This window comes from Neofelis nebulosa, chromosome 11 (assembly GCF_028018385.1).
Source record: "Neofelis nebulosa isolate mNeoNeb1 chromosome 11, mNeoNeb1.pri, whole genome shotgun sequence".
NCBI lineage: Eukaryota > Metazoa > Chordata > Mammalia > Carnivora > Felidae > Neofelis > Neofelis nebulosa.
This window is the reverse complement of record NC_080792.1, coordinates 47,708,836-47,732,120: the sequence shown is the minus strand read 5'-3', so window position 1 is coordinate 47,732,120 and position 23,285 is coordinate 47,708,836. Positions and strand designations below refer to the sequence as shown.

The 23,285-nt window shown below is 39.4% G+C and overlaps 1 protein-coding gene across 3 annotated transcripts in view; it reads right to left on the bottom strand.

Annotated features, from left to right (window-relative positions):
* OSBPL1A (oxysterol binding protein like 1A) overlaps positions 1-23,285 on the bottom strand; it is a 269,191-nt gene that overhangs the window by 197,912 nt on the left and 47,994 nt on the right. For all 3 annotated transcript variants that reach the window (XM_058692476.1, XM_058692475.1, XM_058692477.1), the window contains exons 3-4: positions 21,178-21,263; positions 19,573-19,647 (exon numbers count right to left, since the gene is read on the bottom strand). In XM_058692476.1, the coding sequence (XP_058548459.1) occupies positions 19,573-19,647; positions 21,178-21,263 (161 nt within the window). The remainder of the gene's footprint in view (positions 1-19,572; positions 19,648-21,177; positions 21,264-23,285) is intronic.

The window sequence follows — 23,285 nt, the reverse complement described above, 5'->3', positions numbered from 1 at the left end:
GCATGGGTAGAGCCAGAATCTCTACTACAAAGAGTCAAAATAACCAGGTGCTAAGGAAGCTGAAAAAGAGTAGACACACTTAAATATTTTTTAAAATTCAGAAAACATGCATCTTGCTCAAAGGAGGTTTCCTTCCCACCCAATCTCAAGTAGCATGTGCCCACCCCCTAACTCCTTTCCCTTTGCCCAGTTTGAATTATTTTCATAGTGTGTTAACTTCCTGTACCTACTGTCTGTTCTCCCCTATGAAGTTTGTCCACTTTGTTGTTATATCCCCTCCACGCAAAACGGCTACTTATTTAATATCTATTCCTAAATAAATATATTTTGCTTAAAATATTCCTGGTCAAGATAGCATTTTGACCAATTTGTCAAACAACTAACTACCAAGAAGGCAGAGTAAAGTATTAACTTTGAGCCTGATACCTTTCCTTTTTTTTTCTTTTTAATGGGTGCCACATAGTACATTCGGCCTAGTAGTACACAACAAAGATTACAGCAAAACAAAATTAACACAACTGTAAATCGTGCCCCTAAACTGCCCTAATCCACTCTGCTTAGTAAATTGTCATTCCCTTACTGCACCATTACTCTGCTACCATAATAGAATTCATCTCAGACAAAACACTTAGAGAAAAATGTCCATACCCAGATTGTTTTTTAATAATAGCTTTAGGACATAAGTTGCATACCATAAATTTCACCCTTTTAAAGTGCACAGTTCTGTGGCTTTTAGTATATTCACAGAGTTGTGCACAACCGTCACTAATTTCAGAACATTTCATTACCTCAAAAAGAAATCTTACCCATTAACCACTCCCCAATCCTCCTTCCCCTACACCCCTGGCAACCACTAATCTACCTTCTGTCTATGGATTTGCCTATTCTGAATATTTCTATAAATGGAATTATCCAATATGCAGCGGCTTTTTGTGTATGGCTTCCTTCACTCAGCATGTATCCAAGGTTCCTTTGTGTTTCAGCATGTGTCAGTACTTCATTCCTTGGTATAGCTGCCTAACATTCCAACAGTATGGATGCACCACATTTTGTTTATCTATTCATTAGTTAATGAACATCTGGGTTGCATCCACCTTTGGGTTATTATGATGCTATGACCATTCCCATGTTGATTTTTTAAAATTAATCTACTTTTAGCAGAAATTCCACATGAAAATTTTACTGCCTTTTTTTTAATGTTTATTTATTTTTGAGAGAGAGAGAGAGAGAGAGAGCGAGCACACATGCACGCACGCAGCACGAGCGGGGGAGGAGCAGAGAGAGAGAGGGAGGCACAGAATCTGAAACAGGCTCCAGTTTCTGAATGGTCAGCACAGAGCCCGACGCGGGGCTCGAACTCACAAACCGTGAGATCATGACCTGAGCCAAAGTCGGATCTCAACCGACTAAGCCACCCAGGTGCCCGTGGAAAATTTTACTTCTTGTAAAGCAATCTCTTAATGCAGTCTTCAGGTTTCAAAGTTAGAAAAAAATAATTTCTACAAATTATGATCACTGAACTCTTAGAATTTAGGAGAGGTTCAAGAAAACTGCTTCAACAATGAGTTGTAACTTCAATACAATTCTAAGGGAAATATCAGAATACTTTGCGGGGGGTTCACTATGTTGACACATTGTATTAGAGAAAGCAGGGAAATGTGTTAAAACATTTAAAATATAGCTATAAAAAACATACCATGCATATATAGCCAATTTACAACAAAGGAGCCAAGAACATACAATGGGGAAAGGACAGTCTCTTCAAATGGTGCTGGAAAAATTGGACAGTCGCATGCAAAAGAATGAAATTGGACCACTATCTGACACCACACACAAAAAGTAACTCTACATGGATTAAAGATTTGAACCCAAGACCAGGAAAGCATAAAACTCCTAGAAGGAAATGTAGGCAGTACACACCTTAACATGTGTCTTGGTGATGACTAAAGGTAACAAAAGCAAAAAATTAAAAAATGAAAGTAAAAAGTAAGTGGGACTATATCAAACTAAAAGACTTCTGCAGAGCAAAAGAAATGATCGGCAAAATGAAAAGGCAACCAACTGAGGCATCTGGGTGGCCTCTCAGTCGGTTAGGCGTCCAACTTCAGCTCAGGTCATGATCTCAGGGTTCCTGAGTCTCAGCCCCCACTTCAGGCTCTCTGTTGTCAGCACAGAGCCCACTTCAGATTCTCTGTCCCCCTCTCTCTCTGCCCTTGCTCACTTTCTCTCTAAAATAAATAAACATTAAAAAATCTTAAAGAAAAAAAAGGCAACCAACTGAACGGGAGAAAATATTTGCAAACTGTATGTCTGATAAGGGGTTAATATCCAAAATACACAAAGAATTCCTTCAACTCAACAGCAGAAAAACAATCCAATTAAGATGAGCAGAGGATCCAAATGAACATTTTTTGGAAGAAGGCATACAGATGGCTGACACATATGAAAAGATGCTATACATCACTAATCATCAGGGAACACAAATCAAAACCACAATGAGTTACCACCTCATACCTGTGAGAATGGTGGTTATCAAAACAGGTGTTGGTGAGGATGTGGAAAGAAAAAAAAGGATTCTCACCCCTGTGCACTGTTAGTGGGAATGTGAATGGGTACAACTATGGAAAACAGTATGGAGGTTCCTCAAAAAATTAAAAATAGAATATACGACTGGGCAATCTCACTTCTAGGTATTTATCTACAGAAAACAAAAATACTAACCCAAAAAGATACCAGCACACCTATGTTCGCTTCAGTATTATTCACTATAGCCAAGATACAGAAACAACCTCAATGTCCATCAATGGATGAATGGATAAAGAAATGATGGTATACATATACAATAGAGTATTATTCAGCCATAAAAAGGAGGAATATGTTACCATTTGCAACAACATCGATGGACTGCAAGGACATTATGCTAAGTGAATAAGTCATAGAGAAGAACAAATACTATATGATTTTCCTTACAGGAATCTAAAACAAAAAACCAAACTCAAAGATAGAACAGACTAATGGCTGCCAGATGCAGGGGGTGGAGGGGTAGACAAAATGAGTAAAGCATATCAAAAGGTACAAACTTCCAATTATAAAGGAAATAAATCATGAGGATATAATGCACAGCACAGGGACTATAGTTAATACTGTACTACATATTCAAAAGTTGTTAAGAGTAGATCTGAAAAGTTCTCACAAGAAAAATCTATTTACAGTGATGGATGTTAACTATACTTACCGTGATCATTTTGCAACATATACAAATATTGAATCCTTATGTTATATACCTGAAATTAATGTTACAAATTAATTATACCTCAATTTTTTTTTTTTTTTTAGAGATTATGGGACTTGAACTCACAACCCCAAGATCAAGAGTTGCATGCTCCACCAACTGAGCCAGCGAGATGCCCCAATTATACCTCAACTGTTTTAAAAGGTTATATTTTTTAAAAGCTAGTGACTTAAAATAGTAAGCTTTAATTATCCAATAGCCATACATGTGGAAATACAATTCCCCAAACTTGGGCAAATAAAGTATTCCTCCAAATCCAAATTTTTATTGAAAAATATCAGCAGCTGTGCATCTGAAAAATGATGCATGATTTCCTAAGATCATAATAAATCAAGAGCAAATTTAAGGCTAGATTTGATATTAAAAAAGTTATTTCTAAAAAAATTACATACCAATACCTAATATTTAATTAACATTTACAACGTATCACTGTTCCAAGAGTTTTATTAACTCATTTAAATTTTCACAAAAATCCTGTGTGGCAGGTACTATTATAACCCGTCTTCTTAAAAATGGGAAATCTGAGGCACTGAGGTCAGTATGTGTTATATACACTCATGAAAACACACCACAGTCTACTATACAAATTCAACAAAGTTGACCCTACAACGAAAGTCAGCAAGTCCTACTCATGCTTACCGACCTCTACAAGTTTTGAGAAACATCACTCTTAAATGTGAATTAATAGCCAATTACAACCAAGATTTGAGATCTGACTGGCACAAAGGACAAAGATCAAGAGAGGTAAGGAAAAAAAAACTTCAAAAATGAAGAAAACCTTAAAAAGAACACATCCTCAGAAAAATTAGATATTTCTTTATTAAACAAGAAATGAAGATTACAAAAAAGGGAATATTTAGAGAAAAATAAAGGACTCTTAAAAAATAATAGCAAATTAAATATTCAATAGAAAAATTGGAAGATCTCTCCCATGAAAATAGGGGAGCAGAAGATACCTAAGAGGGAGTGAGTACAGGTGAAAAAAAGATAAAAGAATTAGAGAATCAATTATGGAGACCTTTTATCTGGTCACCTAGAATTCCAAAAAGATAAAACTGAATATAGAAATACACATGCATAGCCACGTGTAGTTTTTTAAAGAAGCAATTCACAGCATCTTAAAGATTCCTAAGACATGCTAAATATTAACTGATCCACATAAGGCACAGACACATGACCAAATAAACATTTAAGTATTAGCACAGTCTCTGAAGTTACAAGAAAAGCCTATTTCATAAATTAACTAGGACTTGCAGATTTCACCTGGGATTTAAAAAGCTGGAAGGTGCATCATACCCCCTCTAACAAAAACAAAAATAAACAAAAAAAAGCAGAGGGGTGCCTGGTGGCTCAGTCCGTTCAGTATCCAACTCTTGATTACAGATCATGTTCGCACAGTTCAGGGATCGAGCCCTGCATCTGCCTGTAAACTAACAGTGTGAAGCCTGCTTGGGATTCTCTCTCCCCCTTTCTCTGCCTCTACCCTGCCTGCATGTTCTCTCTCAAAAATAAAGAAACTTAAACTATTTTGGGGGGGCACCTAGATGGCTTGGTTGGTTGAGCGTCTGACTTCAGCTCAGGTCATGATCTTACAGTCTTTGAGTTCAAATCCTGCATTGGGCTTTGTGCTGACAGCTCAGAGCCTGGATCCTGCTTCGGATTTTGTGTCTCCCTCTCTCTCTGCCCCTCCCCCAGTCATGCTCTGTCTCTGTCAAAAATAAACATTAAAAAAATTTTTTTATTTATTTTTTATTTTTTTCGGGATGCCTGGGTGGCTCAGTTGGTTAAGTGTCTGACTTCAGCTCAAGTCGTGATCTCATAGTTCGTGAGTTTGAGCCCTGCAGCAGGCTCTGTGCTGACAGCTTAGAGCCTGGAGCCTGCTTCAGATTCTGTGTCTCCCTCTCTCTCTCTCTGCCCCTCCCCTACTCATGCTCTCCCTCTCTCTCAATAAATAAATGTTAAAAATTTTTTTTAGGGGCGCCTGGGTGGCGCAGTCGGTTAAGCGTCCGACTTCAGCCAGGTCACGATCTCGCGGTCCGTGAGTTCGAGCCCCGCGTCAGGCTCTGGGCTGATGGCTCGGAACCTGGAGCCTGTTTCCGATTCTGTGTCTCCCTCTCTCTCTGCCCCTCCCCCGTTCATGCTCTGTCTCTCTCTGTCCCAAAAATAAATAAAAAATGTTAAAAAAAAAAAAAAATTTTTTTTTAATATTTTTTTCAAAAAAGGGGAAAAAACAGATAATCTAAAAAACTACTGTGCTGAACCCAGAGAACCAAGGTGGTATGGTGACCAACTATAAGCCCCTCTCATTTTATTGTACTTTGCAGAGTTTTTGTTTTGTTTTTACACCAATTGAAGGTTTGTGGCAACCTTGCATTGAACAAGTCCATCAGAACCATTTTCCAACAGTATCTGCTTACTTAGTATTTTTGTGTCACATTTTGTTAATTCTTGCATTATTTCAAACATTTTCATTATCATTACATTTGTTATAATGATCTGTGATCACTGATCTTTAAAGTTACTATTATAATTGCTTCGGAGCACCATGGACCGTGCCCATAGCAGACAGGAAACTTATCAATAAATGTGTGTGTTCTGACTGCTCCAGTAACCAGCCATTCCCCCAATTCCCTCTCCTCAGGCCTCCCTGGTCTGGGAGACACAATGTTGAAATCAGGCCAATTAGTAACTCTATGAAGACCTCTAAATGTTTATTCAAATGAAAAGTCACAGGTCTCTCACTTTAAATCACAAGTCAGAAATGGTTAAACTTAGTGAGGAAGGCATGTCCACAGCTGCATCAGGCTGAAGGCTAGGCTCTCAGGCCAAATAGCCAAGTTGTGAGTACAAAGGAAAAGTTATTGAAGTAAATTAAAAGTGCTACTCCAGTGAATACGTGAATGATTTAAAAAAAAAAAAAAAAAAAGCGAAACAGCTTTATTGCTGAAATGGAGAAAGTTTGAGTGGTCTGGATACAACATCAAACCAGCCACAACATTTCCTCAAGCCAAAGGCCTAGTCCAGAGCAAGGCCCTCTCTTCAATTCTATGAAGGCTGAGAGAGGAGGAAGCTGCGAAAGAAACGTCTGAAGCTAGCAGAGGTTGGTTCATGAGGTTTAAGGAAAGACACGATATTTGTAACACCAACGTGCAAGGGGAAGCAGCAAGTGCTGATGTAGAAGCCGCTGCAAGTTATCCAGGAGATCTAGCTAGACCATTACTGAGGGTGGCTACAATAAACAACATATTTCTAATCTAGATGAAATAGCCTTATTTTGGAGGAAGACGCCATCTAGGACTTTTACAGCAAGAGAGAAGTCAATGCCTGGCTTCAAAGCTTCAAAGGACAGTCTGACTCTCTTGTTAGGGACTATTGCAGCTGGTGACTTTAAGTGGAAGCCAATGTTCAAATAGCATTCCAAAAACCCTAGAGTCCTTAGGAATGATGCTAAATCTACTCTGCCTAGGCTCTAGGAATGGAACAACGAAGCTAGATGATACCATATCTGTTTATAAATGGTTGACCAAATATTTTAAGGCCACTGTTGAGGTCTACTGCTCAGAAAAAAAGATTCCTTTCAAAATATTACTGCCCATTGACAATGTACCTAGTTACCCCAGAGCTTTGATGCAGATTAGAGTGGGATTAATGTTGTTTTCATGCTGGTTTACACAACATCCATTCTGCAGCCCATGGATCAAGGAGTAATTTCAACTTTTAAATCTCCTGACTTAAAAAATACATTTCATAAGGCCATAGCTGCCATAGTGATCCCTCTCTCATGGATTTGAGCAAAGTAAATTGAAAAACTTCTGGAAAGGATTCACCATTCTAAATGCCGTTAAGAACATTTATGATTCAAAAGAAGAAGTCAAAATACTATCAACATTTGTGGAGTTTGGAAGAAGTTGATTCCAATCCTCATGGATGACTTTGAGGGGTTCCAGACTTCTGTCGAGGAAGTCACTGCAGATGTGGGGCAAACAGCAAGAGAACTAGAATTAGAAGTAGAGTCTGAGAACGTGACTGAATCGCAATCTCATGATAAAACTTTAACAGATGAGGAGTTGCTCCTTCTGGATGAGCAAAGAAAGCGGTTTGAGACAGAATCTACTCCCTGTGAAAATGCTGTGAAGACTATTGAAATAACAAAAGTCAGAATATTACATAAATTAAGTTGATGGCAGGGTTTGAGAAGATTGACTCTAATTTTGAAAGAAGTTCTACTGTGGGTAAAATGCTATCCAACAGCCACACATGCTACAGAGAAACAGTTCGTGAAAGGAAGAGCTGATCCACGTGGCAAACTGCATTGTTGTCTTATTTTAAGAAATTGCCACAGCCACCCCAACCTTCGGCAACCACCATCGACATGGAGGCAAGACCCTCCACCAGCGAGATTACAACTCGCTAAAAGCTTGGATTATGGTTAGCATTTTTTAATCCATAAAGTATTTTTGAAGTATATACATTGTTTTGTTAGACATAATGATATTGCACACTTAACAGACTATAGTGTAAACATAAATTTTATATGCACAAGGATACCAAAATATTCATTTGACTTACTTAGTTGTAATATTTGCTTTATTGCAGTTGTCTGGAAACAAACCCGCAATATCTCTGAGCTATGCCTGTAGTCTGGAATCTAAGGAAACTGCCCCAAAGTAAGCACTGGCTCACTGTGGTAGGTATGGGAGTAAGACAGGGACTGGCCAACAAGCAGATAACATAATTCAGCTGAAATTTTTAACGAACTGCTACAGGATGAAAGGCTAGCATGAGAACCTCTGCGAGCCACAGGTATGGGGGGAAGCTCCTATCCACCCGCAGGATCTTCCCCACGGACCTCCACTTGGTGCTTAAAAAAGTAAAAAAAAAAAAAAAAAAAAAAAAAAAAAGATGGAGGTTCAGGCAGGTGACCAGAAAAAGCCTTTCCCTCAGTGGTGCAACAGGCCTGGAGAAGGGGGACTGCCACGGCAGCAGAAAAAGCATAAAGCCCCAGGCAAGCCTCTCTGCCTCAGGTTATTCCTTAAGGAACAACACTGCTGTGAGAAGGTCGGCAAATTTTTCACCCACAGGGCACGGTGAGGATTCTCTCAGCCAAGGAAAGAGACAGGAAACAATCAAGGATCCATACCACCAAAGGTCCCCTACCGTTATGGGAGGAGCAGGGTCACTGATTGACCACCATCTAAGAAATCCCTGTCCCACACCTAAGATGGAGTTTGGACCAGGACCACAGAACTCACTCCATCCCCTCCTCTCACCACCCCCCCTCCCCAAGGCTAACAAGTACTGAGAACAAGCAAGAATAGTCAGTTCATGGGGGAAAAGCAACAGCATGGACAGAAACGCACTCTGAGGCACAAGACACACTAGGAAGGCCTAAAGCTTAGAGTAAAGCAGGAACATTACACACACACGCACACGCACACGCACACACACACACACACAGCAAAACAACCCTCCAGAAAAATCAGCCTGCACCTTATGCAGAGGTAATACTGAATTTGGAAATAGAAATTTGAAGCCAGTGGTACACAGAAGGTAGCTATGGCAACAAGAAAACCCAAGCTCAGACCAACTCCAGACTAGACTGACTGGACCTCCCCCACACTAAGAAGAGGTATGCTCATTTCCAGGCCCAATACTATGTACCTCTGTCTCTACTAGCTTACACACACTGTTTTAACATCCCATAAAAAGTTACCAGACACACAAACAGCAGGAAAAAGCAATCCACTGTCAAGAGACAAAGCCATCAACAGAATGACACAGAAATGACCAAGATGTTGAAACAGAGAATTAAAAATAACTAGGATTACATTAAAAGGTCTAGTGGAAAAGGTGGACTACATACATAGTAAGAGTTTCAACTGATAAGTGCAAACTATAAGTTAAAGGAAAATGCTAGAAATAAAAATCATAGTAACAGAAATAAGGAATGCCTTCTTCGATGGTATCAGGAGACATCAGGACAATGGTCAAGATAGATCAGTAAACCTGAAGATAGTGATTTCTATTGACCCATGACAAAAAAGGGAAGAGAAAGAGAGAGGGATGGGAGAGAAAATGAAGAAACAGAACTGAGCACCCAGTGGATGATCAGTCTAACAAATGTGTAGTAAGTTACTGAAGAATTTGTATGAGGCAGTAGTTTCTCCCTCTGGTAAAAATGGGTAAAAAAGAAAAAAAAAAAAAAAAAGAAAGAAAAAAGACAAAAGCATTATCTGCTATGCCCATATAATTTGTCTTCAGGAATGCCATGTTGTCAGCCATTTCCAGAACTTCTGCAGGCCAGTCCTCCTGACCTTGCCCCTCTGAACTCACTGCTCATTACCATAATTACATCCACCTGGCTTCTGATGTTTAAGTGCCACCTCCTCTACTGTCTCAGGGTCCTAGGACACAGCCCCCACCTTGCACACCCCACTATCAGTGAACCAGGTCTACAATGGCATTTCCTGATGGCAGCCCTAGACTTGAGAGGATAGTTCTTAATAAGTTTCCCGGTGACGCTGGTGCTTTTTCCACCAGTCATTTCTTCCTGTTTTGGTAAATGATGTATCCTCTAAGGCCTTCCAGGCACAAAATGACCTGGTATGATCTTACATACTATGTCCAATCTAGCAAGCCTTCTTATTTAGAGACTTCTACTGTCTGCAATGGCATTTCTGGCATTTTGACATCTATAGGGGGCCACTGCTTTTTGTCCATGCTGCTAAGGAAGCACCCAAGTAAAAATCTGTACCATCAAAAAAAGTCAATGATGAATGGTCAGAAGCTGAAGAAGTCATGGTACCTTGTCCAGTTTTCTGGACTTGAATCAGTTTTGGACTGAAAACTATTAAAGGAGAGACCTAATTCCAGAAGGAAAGATTTTGCAACACCAAACCAAACCTACACAGCTACGAATTTCCTAGACTATTCCCAAGGGGACAAATGACCTTTTATTCAAGTAACTACACTGGGGAAAAGGGAATATCCAGACATTTCAGGAATTGTTAGGTATAAGATCCAAGCTGACACTGACGCCAAGAGACCCAAAGTGTCATCTGTCTCCTTAGTAAGGTGGCATATGCGAGAGTGAGAGGATAAATGAAACCTTGGCCCAGGTCTGGCTCGCAGTGCATACACTGGGTCCACAATGACATCTAATAGTCACTCCCCGAGTCTGTGAACACATAATTGGAACACACACACTCAGTTGTTGGCAAAGTGTCACATGGCTCCCTTGGTCTATAGTGTAAGAGCCAATGGAAGGCTCTAAAATTGCCCTCCCCCATCTCTTGGCCAAGATAAATCAAAACTAATATCCCATATGGGGAGAAATGGGAGAAATTAGTGCCACCCTCAAAAACCTCAAATGGCAGGGGTGACAGTCCCTACCATATTTCCATTTAATTCACCAGTCTAACACTGCAAAAACCAGAGGAATGTGGAGGATTGCAGAGGACTTGCATAAACTCAAATAGCCCCGATCGTAGCCACTCTGCCAGACATACTGTGTTTGCTAGAGCAAGTTAATACTACTTAAGGACATGGTACGCAGCAACTCATCTGACAAATGTAGTCTTTTCTTTCCCTATTAGGAAAAAAGATCAAAACCGGTTTGCATACCCATAGACAACAGGATACACGTACAGTTTTGCCCCAGAGCCATTTGGTCATCCCGCAGAACATCACACTGGGTCCACTTTATCAATGATATGTTAATAGAACCAAATGAACAAGAAGAGGCTGGAATGTTGAAAGCCTTGGTAAGACATGATGCTCTAGGGAGTGGGAAATAAATCTTGGGGAGAATTCAGGGACTATGTGATGTCAGTAAGTTTTTAGGCGTTCAGTGGTCTGGGTGATGCCAGGACACTGTCTCCTAAGTAAAGAACAAATTATTCCATCTCGCACTTCTCAAAATGGAGAAGTACAATGTCTGATTGGTTTCTTCCAGTTCTGGGCAGCACAGTCCACACCTGAGGATAATGCTCTGATCCAAGGCCAAGAGATCAGAGAGAGAAGCCACTTGTTCAGGCAGCCTATCAAAGGTCCAGAGGTAAGAAGAGTTAGAGGTAAAGATGAACTCGAATGTCAGAAGAAAAGGAGGACTGTACACAGTGGGGAAATGGAGAAGTATGTCTGGCATGCAGATGATACACACAGGTGTCTCTTGGTATTCCCTAGTCCAGTTTTGACAGTAAATGAATGAGTGTAGCAACCACAAGCTTATGAAGGGCATGACCTTTGCAGACCTCCAGTGATGAGGGCCTGAGTCACAGTACTGGGTAACCCACGAAGAGCAGACGTGCAAGCCAAGGGGAGGCTGTATCTAGAATGGACAGCACAGGAGGGAGAAAATGATCCAGTTGTGGCCCAAAGGCCAACTACAGCCAACAAGAGCTATAGTCTGCCCCACTATCGTCCTTCCTCCTGCCCACTGGGACCCTGAAGAGGCTGCTCCCCAAAGCGTATGTAGAAGTGAATCTGAGCAAAATAAAAGGTGAGCTGTGGTCCAAGCTGTGCTGCACCACCCAGACTCACCCTGAGGAACAAGGGACTTACTTCCCTAGATGCTAGGAGTGACCAAGACACAGCTGTTACCTTTAGTCATTTCAGGGACCGTCTCAGCTGAAGAGGGCTGCCTTGTACAAGGTCATGTCCCTTCCCAGGGCAGCCTGTATCCACTGACTGACCATCACCGGTATTATGTTCCCTCACCTCCAAGTGGGACAGTTCTGATGGGTCATCTCTTCTGCAGAGCTCCCCATCATTGGCTGAGACGTCCCTTAAGAGTACATCACAGATTGACTTCAGCCTCTGCCCATTCCTCTTTCCTTCCTTCCCTGCTACAGTGTGATCCCACAGCACTCCCATTGACCTGCTGCAGCTCAGCAGGCTTTCCGGGAAGCCCAACCTGTAAGAAATAGCAATGTTTATGCCTATAGTTCAGAGTTGTCATTCTCTATTAAATGAGACGATACATATCAAGTCATCTGTGCAATGCCTGATATACAGTAGGCATTTAATACATACTCGTGAGAGATGGGATCTTGAAGAACAAGACAGATAAGCTTATATAAACCCCAGGATTATATGTATCTTCTATATGCCAGGTGATGACAGATATATAGTTCCTGAGACACAGAACATAGGAAGCACGTATTTTTAAAAAAATCTTTTTTTGATATTTATTTTTGAGAAAGAGAGAGAGAGAGAGATGGAGACACAAAATCTGAAGCCAGCTCCAGGCTCTGAGCTGTCAGCACGGAGCCCAACACAGAGTTTGAATTCACGAGCCTCAAGATCATGACCTGAGCCGAAGTCAGACGCTTAACCCACAGAACCACCCATGCGCCCCAGGAAGCATGTATATTAAATGTATTCTCAGATCTGCTGGAAAATAGTAGCCAACACAAAATTCAGTACCACAATCCCATTATTTACTATACTGATTGTATCCCTATTTTGTACTGATCATAAAGATATAAAAATTTCAGAATTCTAACTGCATTTAAAAAATAAAGGAATACTAAATACATCTTAAAATTCCGGTATATTAATTTTTATTATAAAACACCAGCAGGGGGCGCCTGGGTGGCTCAGTTGGTTAAGCGGCTGACTTCAGCTCAGGGCATGATCTCACAGATCCTGGAGTGAGTTCCAGCCCCACATCCGGCTCTGTGCTGACAGCTCAGAGCCTGGAGCCTGCTTCAGGTTCTGTGTCTCCCTCTCTCTCTGCCCCTCCCCTGCTCACACTCTCTTTCACTCTCTCAAAAATAAACATTAAAAAAAAATTAAAACAAAACAAAAACACCTGAGTTCACTAATTACCAAGAAAAGCCTCACAAAATTTTGGGAGATTTTATATATTCAAACAGACAAGAATGTAAAGTACTTTAATAACAAATGAAATCCCTTTTCAACTCTTTGTATTTATTAAATCACAGAATCTATCATATTTTAAATTATATTCATGGCAAAGGATCACATCAAAACAAGATAATTGGATTCCTTTCATGAGCACATGAAAGTTTAATTAGAAAATTAAACTTTTTGCAAAATTCAATCATACTCAAATATTAAGCACATACATTTTAAAGTTTCCTATGTGATGTACCCACTTAGCATCAGCTAAATTTTCTAATATAAGAGATGATATATATGCTAATATTTGAATCAAAAGCCCAACTTAGCACAATCTCATGTTCGAAGTTCAAGAATACAGTAGAAATGGACAAATATGTAAAGAAGAACCAAGTACAGAGAAACGAACTGATCTTATGTGGGTAAGATGGACAGAAAGACATGTGCTGTGCTCATCAATGATACAAAAATTGAAATGTATTAACTCCTTGAAAGCAAGATTAATGCACTCTAGTAATAAAAACATACACAGCAGTAACTACCAAGTAGAAGATAAAAGAAGGTGATGTAAATATTTAGGAAATCTGGAAAAAGCATAGCTTTCTTCCAGCTGCAGTAAGTCAGGAAAGGATTTATGCAGACAGCACCTGAACTGCACTTTCAAGAATGGGTAGACTTGAGCCATGGGAATCAGATAACAAACAACATTCTTACACAGAAGAAACAACTGGTGCAGGGCTATCAAGAGCAAGAAGTTCACGCATGAATCAGGCAAATTAAACTATTTACAGCTCATTTTTGAAATCCCATAGAGTATAGCAATTTACCCACTATATTTTTTTACTGTAAATGTTACATTTTTCTCAGCTTTAGCAAGACTCCATACCTGGTTCACAAGGATCAACATATGAACAAATAGACTGTAATGGTGTAAAATGTACTAATTAAAACATGGTTATTAATCACATACTTCCAGGGCTCATTCATGGTAATTTATGCAAAAATTAAAGCTAGTCCTTAGATTTATGTCGTTTCACACATAGAAAATGTGAAACAAATAATAAACTCATTAACTTGTGATACACACTCACAAATCCTCCTAGTATTTTAAAATAACCTTTAGGGATATTAAACTATGGTCAGTAATCAAATAAGCCCTCTACCATAGTTAATTTACCAGATCATTCAAATAATCAAAAAAAAATCAGGATAAAGGGGAAAGCAATTTTTGGCTATGGAAGTATGAAAAGATCAGAGAACGGTCATCCTGAAAAATGAGTATAAAAATGAACAAAACGAAATCATTTCATGATGCTGGATATTCAGTTAAGACCAACAACAAACTGAGAGGCAACTCAACAGGAACTAGAACGCCAGGCAAGATCATCAGGCAACATTAGCTTTGAAGCCACAGGCCATTCCTATCCCACACCCTCCTCCATATCTCCTAATACCACCACATTGTGGGGACAGGATTTCAACATATGAATTTTAGGGGGACACATTCAGTCCCAAACAGAAACAATGCTAAAACATTAAAACATTTTTAAAAAAAGAGCAGAGATATCAGGCCAGGCATATTCCAGATTTCACAAATGAAGACCAGACAAGTTAATAAAAAAAGAAAAAAATAACCTGAAGGGAGACAAGTCAGAATTCAGAGCTGCTAAAACACATTATAAAAAATGTCCAATTTTGGGGGCACCTGGACAGTTCAGTCAGTTAAGCATCTGACTCTTGGTTTCAGCTCAGGTCATGATCTCATGGTTCGTGTATTCAAGCCCTGGTCAGACTCCACACTGATGACAATGCAGAGCCTGCTTGGGATTCTCTTTCTCTCCCTCTCTCTCTCTTTGACCCTCCCCTGCTCACTCTGTCTCTCTCAAACTTAAAAAACAAACAAAAAAAAACACCAAACTTTTAAAAACTGTCCAATTTTCAATAAAAACTTGTGAGACAAAGAATCAAGTTACCTTTAATGAGAAAAATGTTGATTATAGAAACTGACTTTCAGCTGGCTATGTTAAATTTAGCAGATAAAGAGTGTGAAGCTATTTAAATACATTCAAAAAGTTTAATATCCAGAGAAATAAAAATTTTACACTAAATACCTCTGTAACACAAAAGGCAGTAAAGGAAGAACAAAAGAACAAAAACCTGAGACATAGAAAATACAATATTGAAGATGGAAATCCAAAACTGTTATTAATTAAATGTGAATAGACCGAACACTAAATCAAAAGGCAGAAATTGCCAGACTGGATAAAAACACACAACTGAACAGGTGGCCAAAAGACATAAAAAGATGCTCAATCACTCATCATCAGGGAAATGCAAATCAAAACCACAATGAGATAATCACCTCATACCTGTCAGATTGGCTATAAAAAAAGACAAGAAACAAGTGTTGACAAGGATGTGGAAAAAAGGAACCTCCATGCACTGTTGGTGGAAATGTAAATTGGTATAGCCACTGTGGAAAAACACTATGGAGATTTCTCAAAAAATTAAAAATGGCAATACCATATGATCCAATAATTCCACTATTGGGTATTTACCCAGGGAAAATGAAAACACTAACTTGAAAAGATGCACCCTTGTGTTTACTGCAGCATTATTTACAACAGTCAAGACATGGAAGCAGCCTAAGTGCCCATCAATAGAAGAATGGATAAGGAAGATATAACACACACACAGTACACAGCCATAAAAAGGATATGATCATGCCATCCGAGACAACATCGTTGGGGCTGGAGGGTATTATGCTAAGTGAAATAAGTCAGACTGAGAAAGACAAATACTCATAAATGGAGTCTTAAAAAATGAATGAACAAAAATCAGCATCAGAATTATAAATACAGAGAACTGATGGCTGCCAGAGGGGAGGCGGGAAGGGGGTGGGTAAAATGGGTGAAAGGGAGAGGGAGATACAGGCCTCCAGTTACGGAATGAGTAAGTCATTGAAATAAAAAGCAGAGGATAAGGAATATAGTCAACGATACTGTAATAGTGATGTAATGGGACAGATGGTGGCTACACTTGCAGTGAACGGAGCAAAATATACAATAAGCCTGTCAAATCGCTAAGTTGTACACCTGAAACTAATGTAACAGTGTGTCTACTAAAGAAAAACTCACACAGTTGTATGCTGTCTACAAGAAACATTATATTCAAAGATACAGAGAAGTAGAAAATGAAAGGAATGGAAAAGATATACAATGCAACCAGTAACCATGAGATAGCTAGAATAGCTGTATTAACATAAAACAAAATAAACTTTAGGGCAGGAAATACTACTGAAGGCAAAGGCATTTTGTAATGATAAAAAAAGTCAATATGTGAGGAAGATACATGCCATATATTCCATATAACCCCATTTTGGATATGGACCTAACAGAGTCCCAAGTCATGAAGCAAAAACTGACAGAACTATAGCTAGACTTCAATACCACACTCTCAATACTTGGTAAACACACAAAATCAGTTAAGGGTAAAAATTTGAACAACCTTACTAACTAACCCAATGGACATTTATTGAATACTCCACCCCCAAAACAACAGAGTATACATTCTTTTCAAGCACTGAAGGAACATTCTCCAGGACAGATGTTGTATCACAGATTAATTCCTGATACCTTTTAAAAGAATGTTATATTCTTCAATAAATAATTCAAAGTATGTTATATGATTATAAGAGAAATTAAATTAGAAATCAGTGATGAGAGAAATCTGGAAAGTTACAAATATGTGGCAGACATAGTTCTAAATCTATGGGCAAAGAAGAAATCACAAAAAAATTATAAAGTATCTTAAAATAAACAAAAACATGTCAAAATGTATTGTATCAGCTAAAATGAAAATTTATAGCTTTAAGTGCCTGTACTAGAAAAGAACAAAGTGAGACACCTCAGTGGCTCAGTCGGTTGAGCATCTGACTTCGGCTCAGGTCATGATCTCACAGCTCATGGGTTCGAGCCCCGCGTCAGGCTCTGTGCTGACAGCTCAGAACCTGGAGCCTGCTTCAGATTCTGTGTCTCCCTTTCTCTCTACCCACTCTGCTCATGCTCTGTCTCACTCTCTCAAAAATAAATATTTAAAAAAAATTTTTTTTTAAAAAGAAAATTGACAAATCTTTAGCCAAATTAACCAGTGGAAAAATCCACAAATTAGCAAACACAAATGAAATAAGGGCTATCATTACCAATCCAACAGATATGAAAACAATGGGAGAATATTATTAACAACTTTATGCCAGCTAATTAGACAATTTAGGTGAAATGGAAAAATACCCAGAAAGGCAAAATAACGAAAACGGATTCAGTAAGAAAAAGAAAATTGGAACAGATCTACATAAAGTAATTAAGTTGTTTCAATAATTTAAAATCTTCCCACACAGAAAGTCCAAGCACAGATGGCTTACCTGGTGAATTCTATCAAATATTTAAAGAAGTAGTAAAGCCAATCCTTCACAAACTATTTCAGAAAACAGGAGAAAAGAACATGTTCCATTTCCCTTCTATAAGGCCAGTATTACCCTGTTACCAAAGCCAAATAAACACATTTCAAGAAAACAGTACTATAGAGCAGGATCTGTCATGAATACAGACCCAAAAAAATCCTGAAAGTATTAGCAAACAGAATCCAGTAACCCACAAGAACAATTATTGTCCAATATGAAGTAAGATTTACACAGGAATGTTTAATATCCCCAAATCAATTAATGTAATATGCCACAATAGACTAATGAAAAAGTCACATGATCATCTCAAAAGACAGAGGAATACCATTTGACATATATTCATGATAAAAACTTTCAAGAACCAGGAATAGAGTAACACTTCCTCAACCTAATAAATAGCTAGGAAAAACTTACAAACACCATACTTACTGGTAAAAGACTAGATGCTATTCCCCCAGGATCACAAAACAAGGATTTCTGCTCTCAACATATTTATTCAATAGTATACTAGGATCTAGCAAAGTAAAGGGTAGAGGTTGTGGTGGGGGAAAGTATCCAGCTGGAAAGGAAGAAGTACATTTGTCTTTATTTGCAGATAAGATCCAGTGTAGACAATGCTATGGAATTTATAAAAAATCTACTAGAATAAATGAGCTCAGCAAGTACACAGGACACAGATCAACAACAAAAAAAATCAACTTGTCTTTCTATATAGTTGCAACAAGGAATCAGAAAAGGAAATTAAAAGAAAAATTCCATTGAAAATAGCATCAAAAAGAATACAATGCCTAGAAAACAATTTAACAGGAGAATAAGATCTATACGTTGAAAATTTCAAAACACTGCCAAGAGAAATTAAGGATCTAAATAAAGGGACAGGCATTTCACATTCATGGATTGAAAGACTCAATATTGTTAAAGTGGCCATTCTTCCCAAATGGGCCTAAGATTCTAGACAAGACAACCTCAAATTTCCAACAGGTGTTTTTGTAGAATATGATCCTAAAATTTATATGGAAAAACAAACTTTTGACTGAAAATAGCCAAAATAATGTAAGTCACTGTTGGAAAACTCAGACTACCCAATATCAAAATTTAATTATAAAGCTACTGCAATAAAGGTGGTGTAGTACTGATGTAATGATAGACATAGATCAAAGAAACAGAATAGAAAGTCTAGAAATAAACCTCACATTTATGATCAATTCATTTCCACAAGGGTGCCAAGGCAATACAATAGGAAGAGAGTCCTGTCAGTAAACAGTTAAAAGATTAAAGAATGTGGCATAGCCATAAAATGGTATGTTCTTCTGCCATAAAAAGGAAGAAATTACTGATACATGAATGCTACAGCATTGATAAACTTCAGTAATATCATGCTAAATTAAAGAAGTCAGACACAAAGCTTGTATGATTTCATCTATAAGAAATTTCTAGAAAAGAAATTTCTAGAAAAGACCAACATCCTAGAGATAGAAAGCCAATCAGCGGTAGCCTGAGGCATGGGAGAGCAGCAGGGAATGAACACAAACAGGCATGAGGAAACTTTCTGAGCTGATGGAAATGTTCTAAAACTGGACTGTGGGGATGGCCGGACAACTGTGTAAAGGTACCAAGAATCACTGAAATGCGCGCTTACAGTAGGTGAGTTTCATGCACCATAAAATTATACCTCAATGAAGCGTTTTTTGTTTTTTTTTTTTTTTTTTTAAAAAGGATCAGGAGTTCCCCATCCCAAAGGACACGAGTGGGGACAGAAGGAGTCCCTGTCAGGAGGCCAGAGTGGAAGTAACCTGACCTCACTTTTCATTCTAAGAGCTTGTGACCTTGTGACCCAAAGTGCTGGTTTATGTATTTGTTGTGGCTTTTCTCAGTTGCTATTCAGAGCCATAAAAAACATAGGCGACTGCCCCTCCAAATATTCCACTTGCAAACACTGAACATGGAATGTTCTCACCTTTCGTCCTGTAAAGGCAGCTCGATGAAGCGGCGTGTCTCCCATGTCATTCAATACATTCACTTCTGCACCAGCCTGAACAAACGTGAAAATGTTAGATATCTTCCACGTGTCAAGAAATATTAAATATTTCTTTTTCAAAGACTTTTAAGTAATCTCTACACCCAACGTGGACAAACTTATAAACTTGAGATCAAGAGTTGCATGCTGAGCCAGCCAGTAGCCCCAAAAATATATTAAATACTTCAAAATTAAAATAATTAATATTGATTGGTTGTCACCACTAAAATTCAATTTAATTCACAGTAAAACAATAAAGCTTCCTGAAAGGTAAAAGTCTACATGATAGGTAGAAGAGTAAAAAGTTTACTTTTCTTTAAAAATCTATAGACTTTTGGGGCGCCTGGGTGGCGCAGTCGGTTAAGCGTCCGACTTCAGCCAGGTCACGATCTCGTGGTCCATGAGTTCGAGCCCCGCGTCAGGCTCTGGGCTGATGGCTCGGAGCCTGGAGCCTGTTTCCGATTCTGTGTCTCCCTCTCTCTCTGCCCCTCCCCCGTTCATGCTCTGTCTCTCTCTGTCCCAAAAATAAATAAAAAACGTTGAAAAAAATAATAATAATTTAAAAAAAAAAAAAATCTATAGACTTTCACTCTACTTTAGAAACCCAAATATTAAAAAAGAACTGTCTGAATGAAACACGACATTTTGGGGGCACCTGAGTGGCTCAGTGGATTAGGCATCTGTCTCTTGATTTCAGCTTATGTCGTGATCTCACGTTTATGAGATCGAGCCCCTCGTCAGGCTCCGTGCATGGAACCAGCTTGGGATACTCTCTCTCTCCCTCTCTCTCTTCCCCTCTCCTGCTCATGCATGCATGCTCTCTCAAAATAAATAAATATTAAATACCACATTTTCTCCACCAATTTAGTAAGTTCTCAGGAAGAAAAAGATACCACTATTTAAATGTACAGTTTACTAATTAAATTTGAAGACACAATTTCAGAAATACCAATATGTGAAAAAAATCATAGAATTGAAAATTGTGAGGTCTTAAATCATATGGTGCTCATTAAGAGATTCTGACATTTTTTAAACATTTAAGATGTGCTTTGGTTATCTTTTAACTGTTATATTAAAAAACAATAATAGTATCTTCAAATTCGTACAACCATTTTTGCAATTTTAAAAAGTCAGTAACAGAAAAATCAAATGACTAAGAAAACAGAATTTTAATCATCAGGCTAACCTAATTCATGTACTTAGCAAAGAACAATTAAGTGTGTTAGTGATGAGCTATTGCTTTAAATAAGCCACTATGGTTAGTTGGCTTTTCTAAGACTTTCATAATTTCTGTAACAGCAAAATGTATTTTATTCATTTAAAAATTAGAGCCATAGGGGCACCTGGGTGGCTAAGTTGGTTAAGTGTCCGACTCTCGATTTCAGCTCAGGTCATGATCTCAGATTGTGGGATGGAGCTGTGCATCAGGCTCTGCAGTGAGCATGAAGCCTGCTTAGGATTCTCTCTCCCCCTCTTCCTCTGCTCCTCCCCCACTTGTGCATGTGGTCACTCTCAAAAAAAAAAAAATTAGAGCCATATACATACCTTTAACAGATCCTGGACCACTTGTCTATGTCCAAAATAGCATGCCAGATGAAGAGGTGTCCACCCCAAATTAGACTTACTTCTTCCTAAAAGTGGAAAAATAGAAGGCATTTTTAGATGTTATTTAGGTAATTTTATACTAAAATTTCTCTTTACCAAGGTACTTCCATACATTGGCCAATCTCCCCTTCATATTGCACTGCTGATAAACGAGGGACGAGACAGGACGTAGTCAGAAGCATAACAAGTGTAATAGATTAGAACCCACAAGCCCCAGATTCTGGTGCCACCTTCCTAACTCACTAACTCAATGTCCTCATTCTTAAAAGGGTGAGGAGAGACACGATGGGGGTGACATTCAAAGTAGATAATCTCTAGTTGGCTCCAAGGTTCTGAGTCTCTAACCATCTTACCATCATTTAACAAAGATGTGGTTCTCTTGGCACAGCATTTCATAAAAAGCACCTCTCTTTGAAAACCTGTGCCTTGTCAGGAGGGTGAATGGAAATACGGAATTGATAAAGAATCTTTTCTGTAGCATTTGGAAAATTGTTAACTCTGTAGATAGTGACATAAAATGGAGTCCTGACTCCAGATAAAATCTCAAGTAATGAGGATATGGATTACCAGAGTGGTAGAGTTCTACTAAATAACAAGAACCAAAATTAAGAGCAATGAAATGTCGGATCCCTGATGAGGAGAGGTACAGAAGAAGGGAGTGCGACAAAAACAATACAATTCAATTCAGGAAGAAAAGGCGGGGGGCACTGTAGCTTAGAGCAGCAATAGCTCCAAAAGGTTACCAAAATTTCCACTCAGGCTTAAGGGAATATAGCCTATCAAATTCCAAAGCCCAGCACTCGGGAGGGTCTACCAAAGCCCAGGAGTATGCTGTCGCCTGTGGGGCACTCCTCTGGAGGGGCTGAAGGTTTAATGGCTGCCCTTGCTTCCTGGATTTCAGGTTTTGAGCCAATAGAAACCCCAGGCACCAGCCTCAGTGTACCCGGAACAAGCCTCGGACAGCTCCCTGAGGGACTGCTGCCACCAACAGTGTCCTGTGTTTGTGTGCCACTTACCCAAACTCCTACAATGATGTCCCCTAAAATGTGTACCCTCTGGAACCTGTAATTTCGGCCAATGAATCCTACAGCCACGGACTGTTTTGTGGAATGTTTACCTTCTGTCCTTAAGTGAAACCTGATGTCCTTTTCCTGATGACAAGGACTCTCCTTCACCCCTCAGGTGGAGTCTCCCCTCCCCCAATTCCCACACTCACTGGTCCTCCCACGACAGAAGCCAACGCTGTCTGTAGTCAAGGACTCCACTCATGTTACAACTCCTCTTGTGAGACTTCTACCATTAAGCCTGAAAACCTTCTCTGCTGTCATCTACCAGCCTCCCACTGGCTCGCCCCTCACCAAGTAACTCTGGGGGACAGTCCTTCTCCCCATGCAAACCCTGCCACTGCCCTAGGGGTGTCTACTAGTTGTTCAGTATGCCGGCTCCTCTGTTTCTCAGCTCCCTCATTTCCCCACAAACTTTGCCTCTGCTTCATGTTAACCCCCAGGGCCAGGGTCAGGGCCTGGGTATCACTGTCATTTCTGAGCTAATCAACTCCCACTTTCCAGCTTATTCCCACAGGTGTACTCCCAGACTTGTTCAGCTGAATCAGCCCTTCATCCTTTGATCACTTCTCATGTATGTAAACACCTCCATCTTTACTTCCTTTAACAAATCCAGCATTTTGATCCCTTACTTTAACTTCTTTTTTTTTTTTTTTTCAACGTTTTTTATTTATTTATTTTTTTGGGGGGGGGACAGAGAGAGACAGAGCATGAACGGGGGAGGGGCAGAGAGAGAGGGAGACACAGAATCGGAAACAGGCTCCAGGCTCCAAGCCATCAGCCCAGAGCCTGACGCGGGGCTCGAACTCACGGACCGCGAGATCGTGACCTGGCTGAAGTCGGACGCTTAACCGACTGCGCCACCCAGGCGCCCCGCTTACTTTAACTTCTTTGCCAGTCCCCTCAATAATCCTGTCGCAGTAGCCTACAAAAACCCCAAAGCCTGATCAGTACACTGGCTTGATTTTCCTAGAATCACACCAG